Source organism: Ascochyta rabiei, chromosome 17 (genome assembly GCF_004011695.2).
Source record: "Ascochyta rabiei chromosome 17, complete sequence".
Lineage (NCBI taxonomy): Eukaryota > Fungi > Ascomycota > Dothideomycetes > Pleosporales > Didymellaceae > Ascochyta > Ascochyta rabiei.
The window spans coordinates 380,049-399,449 of NC_082421.1; the positions used below are offsets into that span (position 1 = coordinate 380,049).

The 19,401-nt window shown below is 44.9% G+C and overlaps 5 protein-coding genes across 5 annotated transcripts, besides 11 other annotated features; 3 read left to right on the forward strand and 2 right to left on the reverse strand.

Moving 5' to 3' along the window:
• Positions 1–298: part of a mobile genetic element that runs on past the window's edge.
• Positions 1–6,599: part of a mobile genetic element that runs on past the window's edge.
• Positions 276–296: a mobile genetic element.
• Positions 297–2,188: a mobile genetic element.
• Positions 2,163–4,288: a mobile genetic element.
• Positions 3,162–3,178: a tandem repeat.
• Positions 4,287–6,154: a dispersed repeat.
• Positions 6,153–6,598: a mobile genetic element.
• Positions 6,399–6,599: a long terminal repeat.
• Positions 6,600–6,603: a direct repeat.
• Positions 6,604–6,698: 95 nt separating this feature from the next.
• Positions 6,699–6,765: a dispersed repeat.
• Positions 6,766–6,906: 141 nt separating this feature from the next.
• Positions 6,907–9,145, reverse strand: EKO05_0009507 (Cysteine synthase; the record flags this gene model as incomplete). Its single annotated transcript, XM_059637557.1, has 6 exons — positions 6,907–7,572; positions 7,654–8,017; positions 8,288–8,348; positions 8,432–8,646; positions 8,703–8,892; positions 8,959–9,145. 6 exons carry the CDS (start codon positions 9,143–9,145, stop codon positions 6,907–6,909), a joined length of 1,683 nt encoding a protein of 560 aa, XP_059493540.1.
• Positions 9,146–10,380: 1,235 nt separating this feature from the next.
• Positions 10,381–12,528, forward strand: EKO05_0009508 (uncharacterized protein; the record flags this gene model as incomplete). Its single annotated transcript, XM_038942570.2, has 3 exons — positions 10,381–10,384; positions 10,436–10,486; positions 10,550–12,528. 3 exons carry the CDS (start codon positions 10,381–10,383, stop codon positions 12,526–12,528), a joined length of 2,034 nt encoding a protein of 677 aa, XP_038794898.2.
• A 906-nt stretch (positions 12,529–13,434) lies between these two features.
• EKO05_0009509 (uncharacterized protein) lies at positions 13,435–15,766 on the forward strand (the record flags this gene model as incomplete). Its single annotated transcript, XM_038942553.1, has 2 exons — positions 13,435–14,078; positions 14,143–15,766. The coding sequence occupies 2 exons, from the start codon at positions 13,435–13,437 to the stop codon at positions 15,764–15,766; spliced, it is 2,268 nt and encodes a 755-aa protein (XP_038794899.1).
• Positions 15,767–15,885: 119 nt separating this feature from the next.
• EKO05_0009510 (uncharacterized protein) lies at positions 15,886–16,734 on the reverse strand (the record flags this gene model as incomplete). Its single annotated transcript, XM_038946882.1, has 1 exon — positions 15,886–16,734. One exon carries the CDS (start codon positions 16,732–16,734, stop codon positions 15,886–15,888), a length of 849 nt encoding a protein of 282 aa, XP_038794900.1.
• Positions 16,735–17,317: 583 nt separating this feature from the next.
• On the forward strand, positions 17,318–19,384 carry EKO05_0009511 (peptide transporter ptr2; the record flags this gene model as incomplete). The annotated part of the gene is made up of 7 exons (XM_059637558.1): positions 17,318–17,516; positions 17,580–17,760; positions 17,825–17,973; positions 18,033–18,141; positions 18,202–18,341; positions 18,474–18,660; positions 18,736–19,384. The coding sequence occupies 7 exons, from the start codon at positions 17,318–17,320 to the stop codon at positions 19,382–19,384; spliced, it is 1,614 nt and encodes a 537-aa protein (XP_059493541.1).
• Positions 19,385–19,401: the final 17 nt, after the last annotated feature.

Here is a 19,401-nt window from a genome sequence, read left to right on the forward strand (position 1 = left end):
ATCTAGGTTAATACTTACCCTTTTAGGTAAGACTATATACCTAAGGTACTCTGTATATTAATAGTGCTATTTACACTTATCTAAGCGCACATAGAGGTTTACTTTGCAAAGCCTCTCTAAGACCTCCTTAACGTGTCTAACGTAGTCTTACTCTGTCTTAGAGTATAATAATATGTTATCTAGATACACAATATAAGTTATATTAACTAATCCTATTAGTGCCTTATTTATATAGGCCTAAGATTAGGCAGAAGCATTTATAAGTCTAAACAGCATTACTATATACTTAAAATGTCTAACGTACCCTACGGGCGAGCCGCTTAACGGGCGAGCCGCTCACTTTTGCCAAGCCCCCACCAAACTTCTCCTCCTACACTAATGTCTTCTTAACAACACCATTTAGACGCGTTAAAGGAAGCTTAGATACAGCTTGCGCTCCAGGCTCTTAAACAAGACGCAAATCTCTCTTAGCAACGCGCTGCAGCTATCTACAGGGTCCCTTAAAAGACACTAAGTAACTAACACACAGGACAACCTTCACACACAGATTCTATAGCTAACTTACAGAAGCTAGACAATAATAAGAAGGAGGTAATTATTAAGTATGTTCTTAAGCTAGATACGTAAGGATTTTCTTCTTAGCTCTTAGATATAGCTACTATAGCCAATTCTTTGCGCGCTAAGCACAATCTAGGCCCTATTAGCGTAAACTGGCCTAGTACGTTTGTTAAGCAACACCTAGAGCTTAAAGTCAAGTTTAATTGCAAGTACGACTATAAGAGAGCCCTCTGTAAGGATTCTGAGGTTCTACAGGGCTAGTTTAGCCTAGTAGCTAACATTAAAGCTAAGTATAGTATCTAGGATAAAGACATATACAACTTTAACAAGACAGGCTTTATAATAGGCTAGATCTCCCTAGGAGCAGTTGTTACAGCTTTAGAACAATAGGGTCGGCCAAAGGCTATCTAGCCAGGCAACTAAGAGTAGGCTACGGCTATAGTAGGCATTAATGCTAAAGGATAGGCTATTCTAGCCTTCCTTATCTTTAAAGCCTACTACTACCTCTCTGCCTGGTACAAAGAAGAGGATCTGCCTTACAACTAGGTTATTAGAGTCTCTAATAACAGCTGGACTACTAATAAGCTTGGTCTTAACTGGTTAAAGCACTTTGACAGGCATACAAAGGAGCGTACTATTAGCACCTACTATTTGCTTATTATTAATAGTTATAAGAGCCACAACTCTCTTAAATTCTAGCAATACTGCAAGGATAACAAGATTATTGCTCTCTGTTTGCCTTTTTACTTATTACACCTTATATAGCCCCTTAATATAGGTTGTTTTGCTGCTTTAAAGAAGGCGTATAGGCGCTAAGCTAAAATACTTATATATAACCAGATTAACTATATTATAAAGACAGAGTTCCTGCCATGCTTTATACGCGCCTACAATGCTGTAATTACTTCTAAGAACATCTAGGGAGGGTTCTAAGGTGCTAGATTAGTCCTATTTAACCTAGACCAGGTTATAATAGCCCTTGATGTGAAGTTGCGTACTCTATCACCACCACTACCTGTCAATAACAAGCTCTGGCAGTCGCAAACCCTAAGCAACACCCTTAAACTTAGGTTGCAATTAACGCTTGTAAAGACAAGGATTCAGAGGCATATAGATAGTTCGCCTACCTCTATAGTTAAGGCGTTTAAGAAGGTAGCAAAAGGGGCAGTAATAATTGCGCATAAGCTAGTGTTAGCGTAACAGGAGATTACTTAGCTTTAAGCTGCTAATAAGGCAGCTACACAACAAAAATTACACAAAAGAAAGCAAGTTTAGGCAGAAGGGACCCTAACAGTTAAGGATGGCCTGCAATTAACAACTTTAAAGGAGTTTAGGGCGCGTAGTAATAGGAAGAAGGCAAAGAAGTAGGTGCGTGCTAAAGGAGGTAAGCCCTCCTAAAGATGCTGTAGACAGTGCAATCAGACAGGACACAACGCGCGAACGTGTTAGAAAGAGGTAGAAGTAGTTTCTAAATAGTATTACAGGCTATACTGCACTTTGCAGCACTAAACTGGGTTGTTTTGGGCCATAATAGGGTGGAGTTTGGTGGGGGCTTGGCAAAAGTGAGCGGCTCGCCCGTTAAGCGGCTCGCCCGTGGGGTACGTTATACATAGTTTAAAAAGTAGTCTTCTACTTATCCTCTTTCTTAATTTAGATATAGTAATATGCCTTCTGTACATCTAGTTTAGTATAGAACTTAGCTTACGCTAGTTGTTCTAGTAACTCTGTAATTAGTAGTAATAGATAGTAGTTTTTTAACTATAATCTTGTTTAGACCTCTATAGTCTACACACAGTTATAGGTTACTATCTTTCTTCTTTAAAAAGAAAATAGGCGCCTCTGCTAGCAACCTTAAGTGTTATATCTAGCTATATTATAGATATTCTGCTAGATACTTCCTAAGTATCTTTAGTTCTATTATAGATAGCCTGTATAATAGTTAGTAGGGGGAAGTAGCTTCTTCTATAATATTAATTGCTAGGTTATGCTCTCTATGCTCTAGTAGAACCTAAGTATTATCTTCTAATCCTAAGTGCGCATAATTGCGATACACTTCTAGAATTAGGCCTCTTTTAGTAGATATTAGGTTGTATATACCTACTAAGTTTACTATATATATATAAACGTCTACTACAGAACTTCTTATAGTGCGTTTAAACTCTTTAGCATCTTCTAACACTATTTTCTCTAGTTTAGGAGAGTCCCTATACTTCTTCCCTTAGAAGAGCATGCGCTAGCTTAAATAGCTTAGCTTAGGGTTTGTCTAATTAATCTAGGGTAATCTAAGGTATATCTTGTACCTTTATAGGTCTATAACTATAAAAGGTATCTATTAGACCTCCTATCTTCTACAGGAGTTAACAATAGATACTTCTGCTGTAGTTACTCTGTAGATAGGTAATTCTGCTCCACCTACACCTTTAGCTACTATTTTATTTAATAGTGTAACCTCTAGATCCTGCTCCTTTACTAGGAGAACTAAAATTAAGTTTAGTTGTAACCCTCTATCTATTAAGGCTTCTATATTTTCTGCGTTACCTATAGATGCTTTAACTGTAAGTAGGCATATATATTCTAGGTACACTACCTTATAAAGAGAGATATTCTTCTTCTTCTTCTTAGATATTTTAATATAGGCTACAAGAGAGGAGATTAGGTCTTAGGCCCCTAATCTTTTCCTAACTTGTCTAGAGCAGGGTCTTTCTAGTTTAACTTTAGCTTTAGGCAGTTAGGGTAGTAGTAACTAGTTTCTCTGCACTTAAGACACGCGTTTTAGCCCTTATGTAGCCTATCTTAGCCCTTTTTACCCTTTACTAGCTCCTTACAGAACTTCTTAAACTTAAATAACTTTTTTAGAGTTTTTATATTCCCTTCTAACCTAGAGTTACTAAATTAGTGCTTCTGTAGTCCTTTATTAGTTATCTTGCCCTTAGCTAAAGTCTTCTTAGGTAGCTGTTAGCTATAATAACCTAGTCTCTAGTTAATAATATTAGCTTGTTCCTCTACCTTTAGGATTGTATCCCTTTATTTATAGGGGATTAGAGATAAGTCTTTTTATATACTAGGTAGCAGTGCAGTAATATATTCTAGGACTTAGAGCTCTAGCGTATATAAGTTACCTAGTTCTTCCTATAGTAGATATATAAAATCTAACAGATCTATAGGAGACTAAGATTTCTACTACTTGTATTACTTTAAGGATTTATATGCTGCTTACTTGCGTTTAGCTAGTATTCCTAGAGTATCTAGCATAATTCTTTTTAGCTCTTACTACGTTAGTTCCTAGGTTAGCTAATTACAGTAGTTAGTTGTGCAGTAGGCCTGCTATAACATCTTTAGGTTCTCTAAGAGGTACCTTACACTAAACTTAATCTTTTATTCCTCTATAAGAAAATTAACTAGGGATTAGAGGAAGTATCCCTTATAATCTCTCTTCTAATAGTTATATTTAGCGTAGTTACACTTTATGTACTTCTATAGGGGTTTAGGTTATAGAAGATTTACAGATAAGAAAGATTATAGTTTCTTTACCCCTTCTAGTACTTTTTAGAAGGATAGGATTATTACTAGATCTCCTTTATTATATTTACGTCTAAGTTTATAAAAAAAAGAAAGTTCTTCTTAGTCTTTTGTCTCTTACAACTATTTACGCAAGTTTTCTAACTCCTGTTATTAATTACCTACTTCTAGGCTATTCTAACCCTCTTTAGCTAAAGCTGCCCTATAGATAACGTACCCCACAGACAAGCCAGTCACCGGACGAGTCGGTCACTTTTGCCAAGCCCCTACCAAACTCCACCCCATTATAACCTAAAACAACCTAAATTAACACTGCAAACTGCAGTACAGTCTGTAATATTATTTAGAAACTACTTCTACCTCTTTCTTACACGTTTGCGCGTTATGTCTAGTCTTACTGCACCGTCCACAGCGCCTTTAGGAAGGCTTACCCACTTTAGCACGCACCTGCTTCTTTGCCTTCTTACCATCATAACACGCCCTAAACTCTTTTAGGGCTGTTAATCGCTAGCCCTCTTTAACTACTAGAGTACCTTCTTTCTTAACCTGCTTTCTTTTGTGTAATTTTTGTTGTGTAGCTGCCTTATTAGCAGCTTAAAGCTCAGCAATCTCCTGTTGCGCTAACACTAGCTTGTGCGTAATTATAGCTGCCCCCTTTAAGACCTTCTTAAACGCTTTAACTATAGAGGTAGGCAAGCTATCTATATGCCTCTAAATCCTTGTCTTCACAAGCGTTGATTGCGACCCTAGTTTAAGGGTGTTGCTTGGGGTTTGTGACTGCCAGAGCTTGTTGTTAACGGGTAGTGGTGGTGATAGCGTGCGCAGCTTTATATTAAGGCTGCTTATAACCTGTTATAGGTTAAACAGGACTAGTCCAGCGCCTTAGAACCCTCCCTAGATATTCCTAGAAGTAATTGCAGCGTTGTAGGCGCGTATAAAGCATGGTAGGAACTCTGTCTTTATAATATAGTTAATCTAGTTATATATAAGTATTTTAGCTTAGCGCCTATATACCTTCTTTAAAGCAGCAAAATAAGCTATATTAAGAGGCTGTGTAAGGTGTAATAAGTAGAGAGGCAAGCAAAGAGTAATTATCTTGCTATCCTTGCAGTACTGCTAGAATTTAAGAGAGTTGTAGCTCTTATAACTATTAATAATAAGCAAACAGTAGGTGCTAACAGTACGCTCCTTTGTATGCCTGTCAAAGTGGCTTATCTAGTCTAGACTAAGCTTGTTGGTAGTCCAGCTGTTATCAGAGACTCTAATAACCCAGTCTTAAGGCAGATCCTCTTCTTTGTACCAGGCAGAGAGGTAGTAGTAGGCCTTAAAGATAAGGAAGGCAGGAATAGCCTATCCTTTAGCATTAATGCCTACTATAGCCGTAGCCCACTCCTGGTTGCCTGGTTAGACAGCCTTTGGCCGACCTCGTCGTTCTGAAGCTGTAACAACTGCTCCTAGGGAGATCTGGCCTATTATAAAGCCTGTCTTGTTAAAGTTATATATGTCTTTATCCTAGATACTATACTTAGCTTTAGTATTAGCTACTAGGCTAAACTAGCTCTGTAGAACCTTAGGATCCTTACAGAGGGCTCTCTTATAGTTGTACTTATAATTAAACTTAACTATAAGCTCTAGGTGCCGCTTAACAAACATACTAGGCTAGTTTGCGCTAACAGGACCTAGATTATGCTTAGCGCGCAAAGAATTAGCTATAGTAGCTACATCTAAGAGCTAAGGAGAAAACCCTTGCGCGTCTAGCTTAAGAACATGTTTAATAATTACCTTCTCCTTATTATTGTCTAGCTTCTATAAGTTAGCTATAGAATTAGTGCGTAAAGGTTGTCCTGCGTGTTAGTTGCTTAGTGTTGTTTAAGAGACTCTGTAGATAGCTGCAGCGCGTTACTGAGAGAGTGTCGCGTCTTATTTAAGAGCCTGAAGCGCAAGCTGTATCTAAGCTTCTTTTAACGCGTCTGAATAGTGTTGTTAAGAAGGCATTAGTATGTGAAGGGTAGTTTGGTAGGGGCTTGGCAAAAGTGACCGACTCGTCCGGTGACTGGCTTGTCTGTAGGGTACGTTATAAATTCTAAGGTAAGGTATACTACTTAGAGGACCTATAGATCCTCTTAAGGCACTATAGACACTTAGTGTCTGTTAAGGTATCTCCTTATCTGCAGAGGGAGGTGTTACCTTACGCTCTACTAGTTCTCCTACAGGTAGGTTGTCTTAGTCCCTCTCTAAGGACAGCAAGCCTAGATAATTTAGTTTAAGACTTATAGTAGCTTAGGTCTATCTTTAATTATAATATAAGAGTAATTAGAATATAAAGAGTATACAAAGTAATCCTAAGGGAGGATAGGGTTAAAGAGGATAGTAGGTGTATTAAGGTACGTAGTATGTAGTAATAAGACTAATTACTAGAGTATTAGCAATAACCTCTAACACCTTTATATAGTCTGGGCTGACTAGCCCTATAGTAGCTCGCTAAGGCTGGCAGAGGTACCCCTAGGCCCAGCGCCTGACAACTATGCTAGCTTATTACTAGGCAGTTATTAACACTTAAGGTAGTTATATAAAGTACTAAGATTGTATGTAAAGTATAACAAAGCTAAGATTTAGCCACTCTAAATAATACAGCCGAACATCTCTACCGTGCCGCCCTACTCACAAAACTTTCGCCTGATACCGTAGTATATCGTTCGCATCAGAAGGGAAAAGCTAGAGGCCGTTCACCGTTGTCGAGACAGGTTGCAATCATTTCTCTATGCATCATGCGGTCTGATGTCACCATCAAAGCGCAACTGACGAGCCCTGCTCCTCAAGCACTACTAGCTATCGACATTCAAAGATTGCAGCATGCTCTTGACACCGTGACCACAACGCTCCAAATCCTCCCCTGACCGTGAAAGCCTCGATACCTTTCTGCCGGATGGCAGAATTAACCAGCTGGGAAGCAAGACCATCGTAACATAGCACAACGATCCGTCCATGGTCTTGGACAGCTCTAGCAAAGGTTTGCAACAGCTCAGCACCTTGTAACCACTTCTGCATGCTCGTCCATAGCAAATGAACAGCGTGTGCATCGCCAAAGAGGTCTCCACCCCCAAGACTGTGTAAAAGCCCTGGTAGTGGCGCGGAGAGCGAACCAGGGATGTGAAGTTTATCGTAATCCTTGCGATTCCGGAGGTCTAGGATGACTGTGGATGAACCTGGTAAGGCGCGTTGATGCACTGGCTGCGGCTTCCTTGTTCTAATACGTCTTTTGCACATGTGTAGCGAACGACGCCAACATCCGAAGTATATTGACAGGCCACTGCGGCGATTGTGGCGTTCGACGGGCTTCTCCAGACGTTGTATAGAGACGTTGAGGCTGGTGAGCATTGATTTAACCTCGTCATCCGATCCATGATCAGCTACAGCACTCAGTAGCTTGAATGCCTGCTCACTATCCAAGATCCATCGCGGGTCATGCTTATCTTGGTCGCACTGCAGTAATATCTGGTAAAAAACGTGAAGTTAGCACTTAAAAATTTTGTGGCTGTCAGCATTTGGAAATCTCTCACCGTAGGAAATGCTTACCTCATTCTCAATTGGCGGAAACTCATCGACGTTGAGTCTTTCAAAGTAGCCGGGTAGGTATTGATAAGGTAGGTCGGAGCAAGTGAAAACACACGAAATTTCTTTCGTCTGCTCATCAGCCAGCTCCGCCAGGCTTCCTGAGTTCTTCGAATTTTGGAGGTACTCTAGAAGACCGTGAAGTGCCTCTCCCGACGAAGGACCACAAATCAGACCCTCCCGTGATAGCATCATTGACATTCGATAGGCATCTGTTGATGATACTTCCACGCGTGAGTCAACCGTCTCCTGCCACGGGAAAGCGGAGCTTTGAAAACCATCGAAATACCTCGGGCCCGGAGTCGGATCTCCAAAGACATTGAACACGCTATCGACCCGCGATTTCGTCAGCAAGAACTCATCGTTGGTAGCACAAGCAATTATCCATGATAGATACCACGTGCATACGCAGCTACTACAGCTTTCCCAGCCTGTAACGCATTGTCTCTAAAGAAGCAAGGAAGCTCTTGCCTGCTTATTGGGGATACAACGTTCTTCAGTTTTGCATCTGAAAACACCTAAAATTTATCCTAGAAAGATATTTTGTTGCCGCGCCTGGGATCTGTTTCGAAAAATGAGTAAAGAAAGAGAGACTTACCCTAAGACTTTGGTGGACGGTTTCTGAGATTTCAGATACACACCCGTGCCGGTTATACAGCCTATCCCGAAGAAGGTTCGTTTAGCTCAATTCAATTTACTCAATGCAAGTTACATTGAGAAGAGGATGAGAAAGGCAACCGACCTCCTGTTCCGACCGTGGTACTAAATATGTTGATTTCTGGAAGCTGACGGAGAATTTGAGGTCCGGTCCACGTCTCGTGCGCTTTCCAGTTGTCATGGTTGTCGTACTGACATAGATACACTATGTGGTCACTTGAGGCCGCTTTTCTTCTCAATCTGGCCATAATTCCTGTTGGATCAGTAGGCTCTTGTTGCGCCAACCCGCCATAGAGACATCTGATCCGCACCACGAAGTCAGAAGAACCAATTTCATGACGTTGGCGGCAACTCACGGCTTGATGCCAAAGAATCGTAATAGATTCAACGATTCAGCGGACTTCTTGTTCGTTACATGGGCTTCGACGTCCTTATTTCCCCATAGAACCCGGGCAAGTATGCCCAACGACAAGACTGTTGAACCAGAGCTTGCTTCTGCAATCGTCCGGCTCTGTGCCCTTGGTTCCTTACGCAACATTTGCAGGGCTGTGTCTTATAATCAGTCGTCTTGTGCAGTGAGTCATAAGAAAATCGAGATCTTCAGACACGTACCAGGCAGTGACTTGACGTTCTGAGCCGGCAGGCAGGTGAGCATCTTTGCGTATATCCGAACATTGTCACTCCGAAACGGGTTGAGACGATCTGGTATCTCAACCAAAGGCAAAGGAGGATTACATTCCGGATCAAAATACTGGGCTACTGACTGGGAACCGCGGAATACATTATGCGAAGCCGCCATAAAAACAGTCCTCGTGATAGAAGGTCAAGGTTTGCCAAAGACTATCGAAACGTTTTGACTAAAACTATGACTACAAGCAAGAGCTCTCACAGGGTTTAAGTACAGCAGGTATTACCTTGGGAAAGAAGCTGGCAAGGGACTTCCAGCGGCATTGTAGGAGCTCCCAATTATAGCTCCACATATTTACCATCACCACATGCATGTATGCCAACGTTACTATTCTAGATATGACCATCTAAAGTTCTTGAAGCATCACACCTTACACTTCGAGCGTAGATTCGTCGAGCGATATGCAGACACGTTTCTTGGGCCGGAGCGCTTGCATACCAATGTCGGTGGCTTTTGCGCCGCCAAGAATTCGAAACATATATATGGTCGAGTGAGCAGTTACATTTACATGAATTACCCCCACTATTCCCTGTGTTCATTCGCGCCTCTTCTTCATTTGAGCAAGAAAAAATTGCACGCTAGACCAGAACCCTTTTAGTTTGAGCACATTTCATCGTCGTTGACCAAAAACTGTATAGTATACTGAGAGTAACCAACCCTTAGCATTACGAGCATTGGAAGTCTAGGTTACCGAGCTGTCAACGGAGCAAGGGCGTGAATTAAGCGCATAATCTGGTGTTCGTTTCAGGGATCATGAAGCCTTGGCTGCATACTGGTAGGGTTTATTTCTCGCTTCGAAAACATGCTCAAACGCTCGCGTCGCCCAGAAAATAGCGTAGATGCCCAGCCTGCACGGCGGAGCACGTATTCCGGCCGCTCTTTGACACAACGTCAGCCACTAAGCACTCCCGCCCTATTACGGACCTTGATGACTCCATTGCTGAGGCATCTGTGGATTCAACATGCAGACGGATCTTTTCGTAGCCCCCCATTCTGCTACGGACATAAACTGACTGGTGCTGTATACTCGTATGGGCCTATAAACTACCTCGTCAATCTAGCGCTGATTTAGGTCCAAAAGTCCGACCGAACACCTCCCGCTACCAAAGATTTGTTTTGCCGCCCTGAATAGGGCTACGACCTTGTTAGTAGCCACTATAACTCCCATACCATAGACTAGTAGGATCTCCGGAGGGTCAGGTCGTTCCATTTGGTTCCCCTCTTCTGTGACTTTATCAATTGCATTCACTCATCTTCCAAAATTGGACCTCTGACCACCTACCTGGGTTGAGCTGTCACTTCCGGTACATGTTGTTGAGAAGAACGCGAGTACAAGCTGAGCAAGGATGGGTGAGCATGAGCATAGCACAATCATGTGCAACCGACTTACGTGTACAACAGACTTTAAGTCGCTGCCAGCTTTCCTGACGTGGAAGAAAGACCAGACAACAGGTACAACTTTCTTGTAAAACCGGGTCATCCGTGTAACGAACGCAATAGGCTGACATATCGCAGTTTTTCTGCGAGTACTTGACTTTAACCTAGCCGGCCAATCGTCCCTAGGAGCATTATGGTTCTGGGACCTAGAAGCGACCACCACGATGATCCGAGACACATTCCTGGCTGACAACACCGTGACACTAATCGACCTCAACGCTTACTCGGTGCGGCTTGGGGATAAATTCACCAAGGTTCTTGACGTGCTGGCGGACAGTTCAGTGCCTATTGATGGCACTGAAACAGATTATGGCACTACCATCCTCAGGCTTGTCTTTAGCAAAGCTTCTGGATATATCGCACGCTCGGATTTCTTGAACTACAGACTACATGGCGCCAATTTCAATTACACTGTCGTATCCTTTTTGGAACCACTATCAGTCGTTCCTGGAACAAACCCGAATTGCGCAACTGCAAAGTTACCGGCAGCAGGTTTCGTCGATTTGTTCGGAAAATCAATAGGTGGTGTCGTGGCGCGGAAGAAGTCAAAAACTCATGGCGTGAACCATCTACAGCGACACCTCGATGATGAGTTCTCAAAGCGGCTTTCGGGACTTTGGATTGTCAAGCAGACTCCGACACAATCCCGAGTGTTCTGGGTTCAGGGTCGTGCTGATATCGAGTCAAGTCGACAATTCTACGAAGCTGCCAGGGCTCTGGATATCACGCTTGTTGTACTCGACCAACCTGGACATTGGCTTGAGGATGACAGCGGTCAGCATGCACATTATCGTGAGGCCTTCATCCCCATGAGTGTCGATGGCGATGAAGGCTTGACTCAAAGAGTTGTCGAGGCTGTGAAAGCTTATCCTCACAAGGTCGATGGAATCGTGACTATCAGTGATGTCCGATTACCATTGATAGCTCGAGCCTGTGAAATCCTAGGACTACCTACATCATCATCTGCGGCATACCTCTTGGCAGGCGATAAGGGGGCGACTCGTGAGCTGGAGAACGTTGCTTCTCTCACTCAGGAGAGTTTTGTAGTGAATGAGCCGGCTGAGCTTGAAAAGATTCTTGTTGAAGAGGGAGCTTCTTTACAGTTTCCACTCATCGTCAAGCCATGTAGCGGGTGGAACAGTGATTGTGTGACCAAGGTACGGACGCGAGATGAGCTTCGTTCCGCAGTACATCGTGCTTCGGCTAGGCACGCACTTTCGCCTAACCGCAGCACAAAGGTGGTCGTAGAACCATACATAGACGGGCCCGAGGTTGATGTAAACTTCATCATCTTGGATGGAAAAGTACTCTTCTGTGACATCTCAGACGACTTCCCAAGCTCAGGTGATCGTCCCGATGACGAGATCAGCGCCACATCAGCCAACTTTATGGAAACGCTCATGGACGTCCCGACAAGCTTACCGAGCAACGAGCAAGAGGTTTTGAAAGCCGGGTTGACGGCCAGCATCTCGCGTCTCGGTTTCCAGTCTGGTATATTCCATTGCGAAGCACGCGTGCGGAATTCTCGGGCGCACTATCAACGATCTGCCAACGGAATCGTGGACATGTACGTGTCGGATCGTCTTGAGACTCTAGAAGCTCCATCTTGCTATCTACATGAAGTCAACGCCCGACCTCCTGGTTACGTCAATTGCGTGGCTGCACTCCTGGCGTATGGCATCGACTATTACGCAATCCGACTCCTCTTGAGCATCGGTCCACGAGAAAACGAAAGAGTGAAAATATTGGCACAGCCATTTCTCCACAGCAAGCCGCAATATGTGCTCGGTGTTGTTGTTCTTCCACCGACTCGTGCAGGTATCATGGCATCAAACGATGCAGTGGAGGACTTTCTGGTAGCATACCCAGATCTTCAAAAACACGTTGTCCACCACCAGACAATCATTAAGAAAGGGGACCGAGTACTTGGCCCGGAATCCAGCGAGCTTTGGTGCGTGGGTTATATCACAGTGGGCAGCAGAAAGGGCAGACAAGAGTGTCTCGAACTCGTTCAACAAATCAGAGAGAAATTTGACTACAAACTCGAAGGTCAATAGCAGGTAGGGACAACTGTACTTTAAACGCATGCTTTAGGATTTGGGTCGCATATCAAGGCTATCTGTGTTGAAGGTGTGGGAGAAGATAGAGTGCGTCCTCCGTAACAGATGCGGGATAGGAATTTTTCATGGTAATAGTCTTTACAGCAGTTTGTCCGATCAATAGGCGATGATGGGTGTTTTGTTGACGCCCACCATTAGATCCATCAACTTTCTTGACTCCTGAGCGTACTACGTCAAGGTGCGTATCTTCAGCAATGTTTTGCCAACTTATTCCCCGAAAAGCACACATTGTGATGTCCAGCCATATTACGACACCGCCGTACCGCACTATGATACAATCAAAAGTACTTTGCCCTACTATCTACACATCGGAAGTGCAAAGTTAGACAAGCACCAAGCATCAAGTACTAGTGAGCCTATTCTGCCTTTGAGCCGCTGCTTGGCTGTTTCTTGGCTCTTCATGCTGTGACGAGCTGGGGCGCATGTGGCATCGATTAAGCGAGACGCTACTTCAGCCAAATTGCTCACGCCAAGAAATAAAAACAACCAAGACTCCCAAGACTGCAGCCAAGCCCTAGAATCCGCTCAAAGGCCCTCAAGATAGCCTCTATCATAGAAGACGAATTATCATTCCAAACTAGCTAACGTAAACAGGTAGTCAATACCCGTTTTAACCGCCTTCTAACACAAAATAGCGCATCCTCTCTTTTGTATCGTGGCTTTATGATCCAAGACCAACCATTGGTTTCACAGAAAGAGCCCATGATGTGGCACGGTATAAGACCATGTACATTAAAGACTTGTTAGAATAACTCCCAAAGTACGACATGAGATCTTGACTGCTCCAGATCCATTTTCCCGTGTCTTTTCCCCTAACGACAGCATCTGGAGTACAGGACCACCATGGTGCAACTACGCATCTCGCTTGCATCGAGCTTGATCACCTTACTACTATACACATTAGGTGTAACAGCCGATGGTACTGGCCTAATAGGATATGGCAAGACCCTTTACAACCCGCCATGTACCTTTGCCTGCCGCAGCGTCATTCGCAAACAGACGCTGTCATGCACGCCGTCGGTCCCTACCGAGAACCATGGAACAGCGCATAATGCAGTCTCTACGCCACCAAAATGTTTTGTCCAGGACGCTTCCTACCTCAAGACTATGGCCCTTTGTATCGACATCTACTGCACACTGAGCGACAACCCGCCATTGGTGTTAATTGAAGACTATTGGGCATCACATCTCGGAACCGGTACCCTAGGCGACTACCAGTACGTGCCCGTAATATCATACCATGATGCACTATCCGCTGCACGATATGATGAGAGCGATGCGATAGCCGGAAACTTTACCACAGCTTCCGTGTCTACATCGATCCCGGAAGGCTTAGTACCATACAAAGTCTCGAGTCCCCTAGCCATCACCACTGGGGGCAGCGGCGTTTTAAACAAGACCCAACTTGTGAGCCCTGTGCAATGGCAACTACAGTATAATTATTTGATGGATTTCGAGGCCAACGAGAAAGGTCATAGCACCATGACGTGAGTAGAGCCACCGCGGAGGGAGACCCAGTCCAAATCAATGACCGAAGTTAATGTGTATTAGGCTTGTGATCGCCGTCGTGGCCGTCTTCCTGCCCATTCTACTTTCTCTCCTACGATTCGTCCCAAGCTTGAAATCAAGTTGGGGTTGGAGCTACGTAAAATCCATGCTCATATACCCTCCACTCGTCGGTAAACATCACCGTAAGCCTGTGGCAGAGGCGATAGTGGTACCGAATCGGGGACAGAGTCTTTACATTCTCCTGATCAGCTTCCTCAACATCATCCTCCTAATAGCTCCATACTCCATCACGCAACCACAAGCCAGCTACACATCCCAGGACCAACAAACTGTCGGCAGCATGGGTGATCGTGCCGGGACAATGGCGATGGGCAATGTTGTGGCATTGTTTCTCTTCTCGTCTCGAAACAGCTTCCTATTATACCTCACGGACTGGAGCTATAGCACATACCTCCTACTCCATCGCTGGCTAGGATATTGGGCTGTCATCCAGACTGTCATTCACTCCGCTATGCTCTGGGGCCACTACGTCAAATCCGGCAGCTACGCTGCCGAGATACTGCGTCTGTACTGGATTTGGGGTATTGTTGGCACTGTTGCAGTTTGTGCCATCGTACCATTATCTCTTCTCAAAGTTCGACAACAGTTCTACGAACTTTTCATCATCTCGCACATTGCTCTAACCCTCCTGTTCCTCATTGGCTACTACTACCACATCTGGTATGTCTATCAATACAATTGGGGTTACGAGATCTGGATGTTCGTACCAGCAGGAATCTGGGCGCTTGAGCGTCTGATTCGAATTGGACGAATGGTCTTCCAAGGCAGCCAGACAGCCATCGTCACTCTGATCCCGAACGCGGATAACGAGTACATACGGATTGATATAGAAGGTAAGGCTCTTACTGAAGGTGTTGCGTATCTCTGCTTTCCAACCCTAAGTTGGCGATTCTGGGAGACCCATCCATTTTCAGTCAGCGGCTCAAGCCACGAAGTCCAACAGAATCGGTTGTCTCCTCAATCTCACTCGGAATCGAACTCAGGTGCTGGGCAAGATGAGGACAACGAGAAAGGGTCTGTCGAGCATACCATCGCTGACGTGGCCATTCGCGAGGCGGCTTCTTGGCACCCTACCTCAATCACCACATTCTTCGCACGCGCTCGAGGGGGCATCACAAAAACTCTGACCGCCAAAGCTTCTGGGTCGCATGAAAGGCAGTTTCGTCTGCGCGTCCTTATAGACGGTCCGTACGATCACTCTGGCCGAGTACTTTTCCAGATTGCGCAGTGCAGCAGCATGTTGTGTATCGCTGGTGGTGTGGGTATCACAGCGTGTCTACCTTTGCTTAGACAAAGTGAAACACGACCCACGAAGCTTTTTTGGTCAAGTAGAAAGCATGGTCTTGTCGAGGGTTTGACTGCTTCACTAAACGCCTTATCTTCCAACGTTAAGGTGGAGACCCTTGTTGGGCAGCGATTCGAACTGGGTTCTATCATTTACAAGGAATTAGTCGATCATGAAGCCGATGTCAAGGGGCCACTGGCGATTGTGGTATCGGGTCCTCCAGGTTTAGCAGACGATGTACGGATCAAAGTCATCCAATCTGTGAGAGGTAGCGCTCGAACTCGCCCATATGTGCTTGTCGATGAGGCGTTTAGCTGGTGATGAAGATCCAGTCGGAGTAAGGATTATTGGTGTGTTATGCGTTATTGCGTTCGGAAATTGAACAGTGGAGAGGATAATTGAAATGCCGTTCATGACTGCGAAAGCACTTTCAGGCCTAACTAGTCCAATCTACATAAAATCTCTGTGCAAATCAATAATCTCCAGGCATCTTTGGCGGCAATGAACCTTCGCATATTGTCCCTCAGAACCTCGACCTGCTCGTCTGTATAGCCAAACTTCGCAGCAGCTTGACGGTACTCCGATTTTTCGTCGGCCAGGATGTTCAGCATGGAGCCTGCGTATGCTTGTCGCTCATCGTCCGTGATGTTGGAAAGGACACTCGCAGAAGCGGTGATCTGGTCAATCCGGAAGCCCGCCTCCAGCGCCATGGTCTTCAGTCGTCGGCCCGTCTGCGTCTCGAGACCCTTCATGCGATAGATCCGTTCTTGAAGCTCTTTAGTCTCAGGACATGGCGGCCAGATGATTTGTGATTGTGTGTCACCATCGCGACAGGCTACAATACCGCCTTTTGACTTGGCCAGAAGCTTCATCTGCCTGAGTACAGGGATATTATCCGGTATGCAGATGAGTGTGGTGTGTTCATGGACCACATCAAAACATCCAATCTCATCAACCGTCAAGAATGATTCTAGCCTTGAAATATCACCCACGCGAAATTCCAACTTGGTGCCAGGGGCCAATGTCGCAATGTTTTCCTGGTTTCGCTCGATGACAGTGACATCTTGGTCTAGGCCAATGATTTTGGCTTGAGGAAAGCGCCGTGCCAGGTCGAAGGTTATGCTCCCCGGCCCGCATCCAATATCGAGAAGTGAAAAATCTGGAGGGAGTGTGTGCAACGTTGGCAGTAAATATTGCAAGCACGTAGAAACATCTCGTAGCTCAAAGTTCTTGACCGTTGTGTCATTGTACCCGATGTGAAACTTTGTTGTCGTTGCGTTCAAAGCCATTGTGGTGGAAGTCAGGTTGAGGAGTGTCGGTATTCAACTGCTCATATTCAAGCTATCAGACAGTCCACATTATGACATGTAGCAAGGATGCAGGCTTGAATTTTGTGACTTGCATCACATCAATCCCCACAAGAGGAGTCACGGGCCTTGAAGACCCCTCTATTCCGAATTAAATGAAGTGGGGAACCCATTTAACTCAATCCTGACACCCTGTGGGTGGCGGCACCACTGTGCACCTGCAGCAGAGTGCTTTTGAGGCAATTTCATCTTGGCTTCCAAGGTTCTTGGCATGCAGCACCTAACTTTCGAGAAAATTGGCATGTTCGTGTGACAGCCTCAGATAACAAGAGATTCAATTTACTCGCATCGACAATTCGCAGGTATTGATGGTTCCAAACGCCAATCCATGACATGCAGTCTTTGGCAGTCCGATTGTGAACACCACTGATGCCAACTGAATGTGCGTTGGCACCACAAAAGCACTGCTTCTTCTCTCAAGCTAAACCTATGGACAGGAAAAGTCATCTTACATTTTTCAAACTTGACCTGTCGAAAACGCTACGCTTCTCGCAAACTAGCCGGTATGGAATATGATGGGGAGAAGGGCCATGCCCGACCACTTCCATCTGTCTACGCGACCGCATTACAGGGTAGAGAAGCTACCGAAGACGAGATACAGGACCTCCCTCACATCGTTGGAAAAGTGCCTTTTGAAGCCTGGGCTGCCGCCCTTCTCGGAGCTGCGGAGAGGTTTGGTTATTATTCAACAGTCATAACGTGGCGTAAGTAACGAATCCAAACCCGCCATGGCTGTTCACTGTGAGCTTATGCATCAACTGAGGTAGAGAACTACATGCAGAACCAGCGAGGCGTTCCAGCTGTTCCAGGAGCGCTTGGTCTGGGTCAATCAACCGCAACTGCCATATCCAATGTGTTCTTCATTTTCCAGTTCCTGAGTCCGTTGTTGTTCGCTTTTCTTTCCGATATTCGGCTGGGACGATATAACACTCTGTTACTTGGCTTGTGGTAAGCTCCTACGTGGTCCACAGTAAATGGTGTCTGCAAAGCTGACATCGTACATGGGACGTAGCTTATCATTGTGTGGTAACCTTGTCATGCTCACTACGTCCCTGCCAGTGGCTTTAGACCATGGAGCAGGCTTTCCAGGCCTGATTGCGGCAATGGTTCTTATCGCACTGGGTGTTGGAGCTATCAAGGCAACGATTTCGCCTTTCATAGGTGCGAAATGCTTCTGAGCCTGGCATGTATACTGGAACGGCACTGATATATGACCATAGGTGATCAGCTACCAAAATACAAGCCACAGGTCGTCGTCCAGAAGGACGGTACGCTCGCCGTCGAAAATGCCGCTCGCACTTTGCAGCTTTTGTACAACGCGTTTTACTGGTCAGTGCAACCTTTCTCTGCAATATTGCAATGAGCCATCCTCACTAGATGTAAATCTAGGTTCACGAACATTGCTTCTCTTTCTTCAATACCAGCCACGTTCTTAGAGCGACAGATTGGGTTTTGGACGTCTTACCTTATGGCCTGTGCGTCGTTGTTTCTCGCGACTGCACTACTTATCCTACTTCGTTCCAGACTCGGTAAATAACTCCTCTAGCACCACCGTGCGCACCCCTCTCCCGATAAAGCCACCCTGTGCAAGCTTAAAGTTTATGGTTTTACTATAAGCCACTATATTACCGTGTACAAAGCTGATTCAAAAATTCAATTAGTCAGAATAACCCCAGGGGAAAACTGCCTTCCTCAAGCCTTCCGAGTATTGAGATTGGCGGCTCGAAATGGATTTCATCTAGATCATGCGAAACGATGTTATCAACAACAATCTCAAGGAGTCGATGTCCCTTGGGAGGACAGCTTCGTGGATCAATTGAAGGAAGGCTTACTTGCTTGCCGCATTATGTAAGTCTACCCCATCTTCACTCCTTCAGTTGATTGATGGCATACACAAAGCAAAAACTCTGACCTTTGGGACAGCTTTTCATTTTCACTATTTTATCTCGCCATTACACAGATGCACAATAATCTCATCTCACAAGCTGGTCAAATGAACCTTCACGGTGTACCCAACGACATGATTCAAGCCATGGCTGGCGTAGCTTGCGTCATCTTTGGACCCATAATCCAAAGCCTGTACAACTTTCTAGCCAAACGGCGCATCGCTTTCGGTCCCATAAAGCGGATCGCTGTGGCCTTTCTGGTGTGTGGTGGCGCCATGGCGTATGCATCGGGACTTCAAAAGCTGGTGTATAACACTGGTCCCTGTTACAATGCACCCCTTAAGTGTCCAGCCTCTGACAATGGTAGCATACCTAACGATATCAACGTCTGGACGCAACTACCAGTGTATGTGACACTAGCGATTGCGGAGATCTTCGGCCTGGTCACCGCCAGTCAGTACTCATACAGTCATGCACCAAAGGATATGAGAAGTGTGGTGCAGGCCGTGGTCCAACTGAGCGCATGCTTAGGCTCAGTGTTAGGTATTGCTATCAGTCCAGCAGCAAGAGACCCCTGGCTGGTTATTGTATACGCATCCATTGCTGGGGCTTTGGCAGTGTGCTCGATATTGTTTTGGTGTGTCTTTCGTAAACATGACGTTGAAGAGAATGCTCCAATACAATAAGATATATGCTAATCATT